This window comes from Lottia gigantea, assembly GCF_000327385.1.
Source record: "Lottia gigantea unplaced genomic scaffold LOTGIsca_406, whole genome shotgun sequence".
Classification (NCBI taxonomy): Eukaryota; Metazoa; Mollusca; class Gastropoda; family Lottiidae; genus Lottia; species Lottia gigantea.
The window spans coordinates 83,127-85,367 of NW_008709405.1; the positions used below are offsets into that span (position 1 = coordinate 83,127).

Genomic DNA, 2,241 nt, shown 5'->3' on the forward strand with positions numbered 1-2,241 from the left:
TGCACAAAGCTAATATTGTTTATTTATAATTCAAGTATTAATTATCTTACCTGTAGGTTTACATACTGGTTTTTGATATCTCCATTCTTCATCTATACATTCCAGTCCTTGAACCATCTTAAAGCCAGTACTACATGTAATGACTACATTTCCACAGTCGTTATCAACATTTGCGTTTGTAACATTAGGATAGTTCAAACAATCTGTAAATTTAATTTTGATATTATTTTTTTCCCTTATATACTTCCGACTCGACACACTACCCCCCGACAAATATATCATCGAGTATTTGTTTCAAGGACTACATGAAAATGTGTTTATGCCAGTAAACTTCCTGTTGTAATCCAAGTTGTTGAACAGAAAGGCCTCTTCTGGATCTCACTCTTGCAACAATTAAAAAGACACATAAATTTGTCCCAAAATTTCTACATAATGCAACTTTTAGATAATAAATAAAATATTTACCGGCATCTATTAGTATCAATATTGTTACTGAGACCAAAAGAACGGAACATAATAGATTATTCATGGTTCCAACGTTAACAATAACAAGACTCTTTGATGTTATATATACAGAAGAGACTTGTTGATGCTGATGTCGAATGCTAAATGTGATCGCGTATTTATAGTAAAAGCAAAGTCTCCCACTGAACAGATGTTTCTATAAAGACTGTAAATTGATATTTATCACCAGCAGATCATTAATAGATATCATACACAAATTTCTCTGTGTTATTTAAAGAGACAGTAGTCCATTTTGGGGTTGATGTTTTGAATATATGTAAATAGTATTCAGAAGTACTAGAAATGTACGAAAATCAACTAATTCCTTTAAAAATACTTCAAAATAGGAATTTTACTCACTATTTCTATATATGTCTTTTTTTACGCCCACATGAAATGTAAACACTCTACAAGACACAATTCTTTACGGATTTTGACAAAACTTGGCGTAAGTCCGTCCGTCAGTCCCCAATTGCTCGAAAACACTCTTCAAACACTCTTCAATGCACAATTCTTGACTGGTATGGCTGTTTGTAATCACCCAAGGATGAACTCTATACCAAATCAGAAAAGTCGAAAAATATTTAGTATGAGTTATTGCCCTTGTTCTTAAAACGTGTTCAATTTTAGCTTGTAAACAGTAAAGAGGGTCCAATTCTTGACAGATTTTGATGAAACTTAGTAATATTATTCAGTATCGTCTCCAAAAGTTCAAAAGAAGTGTATGTCCGAAGGTTGAATATATCATACTGGTAATCGTTACTGTACTGCCAAATATTTTTATTTAAAATCAAAGCTGCCAGTGGGCGTATATTACCGTGCCCGGTAAGCTATTTATTATATATTATCACAGAGTATCTTAAATTGGCGAGTCGTCATTTTAACATTCAAACGCAGATAATTCTGGACACACATGGATTTGAAGGCTCAAATTTCGGCGGTGAGCTGTGAACACTATTATTGATTAGCTCAACTACAAAATTCCAGTTTCTGAGACTAGAGTATGATTGGTCAGAAAAATGGCCTACCTGTCCCTTTAACACAATTTTTTAACGATTGGTAACATTAAGCTTAGTCAATATTTCACCCAATTATTCTACAGGTCAAATGTAGAACAATAAGATTAATACTAAGTTCTTCGAACAAATTGTAAATATGAAAATTACATCTTGAAGTGTTTCAATTATTTCTTAATTCAAATTTAAAAAGTAGAATAATTATAATAATATAATTATAATAATTACAATAATATAAGTATAATAATTATAATAATTTAAGTATAATAATTATGATAATATAAGTATAATAATTATAATAATATAAGTATAATAATTATAATAATAGAAGTATAATAATTATAATAATATAAGTATAATCATTATAATAATATAAGTATAATAATTACAATAATATAAGTATAATAATTATAATAATATAAGTATAATCATTACAATAATATAAGTATAATAATTATAATAATATAAGTATAATCATTACAATAATATAAGTATAATAATTACAATACTATAAGTATAATAATTATAATAATATAAGTATAATCATTATAATAATATAAGTATAATCATTATAATAATATAAGTATAATAATTACAATAATATAAGTATAATAATTACAATAATATAAGTATAATAATTATAATAATATAAGTAAAATAATTATAATAATATAAGTATAATAATTAGATTTCGGGGAGGAGAGGGTTGGTGTTCCAAATC

The 2,241-nt window shown here is 27.0% G+C and overlaps 1 protein-coding gene across 1 annotated transcript in view; it reads right to left on the bottom strand.

The window, feature by feature from the left end:
* LOTGIDRAFT_175793 (hypothetical protein) overlaps window positions 1-529 on the bottom strand; it is a gene marked incomplete at both ends in the record, with an annotated part of 2,667 nt that extends 2,138 nt beyond the window's left edge. Inside the window, 2 exons of the mRNA XM_009060149.1 lie at window positions 51-203; window positions 466-529. Coding sequence (XP_009058397.1) covers window positions 51-203; window positions 466-529 — 217 coding nt within the window. The remainder of the gene's footprint in view (window positions 1-50; window positions 204-465) is intronic.
* Between the last annotated feature and the right edge of the window lie 1,712 nt (window positions 530-2,241).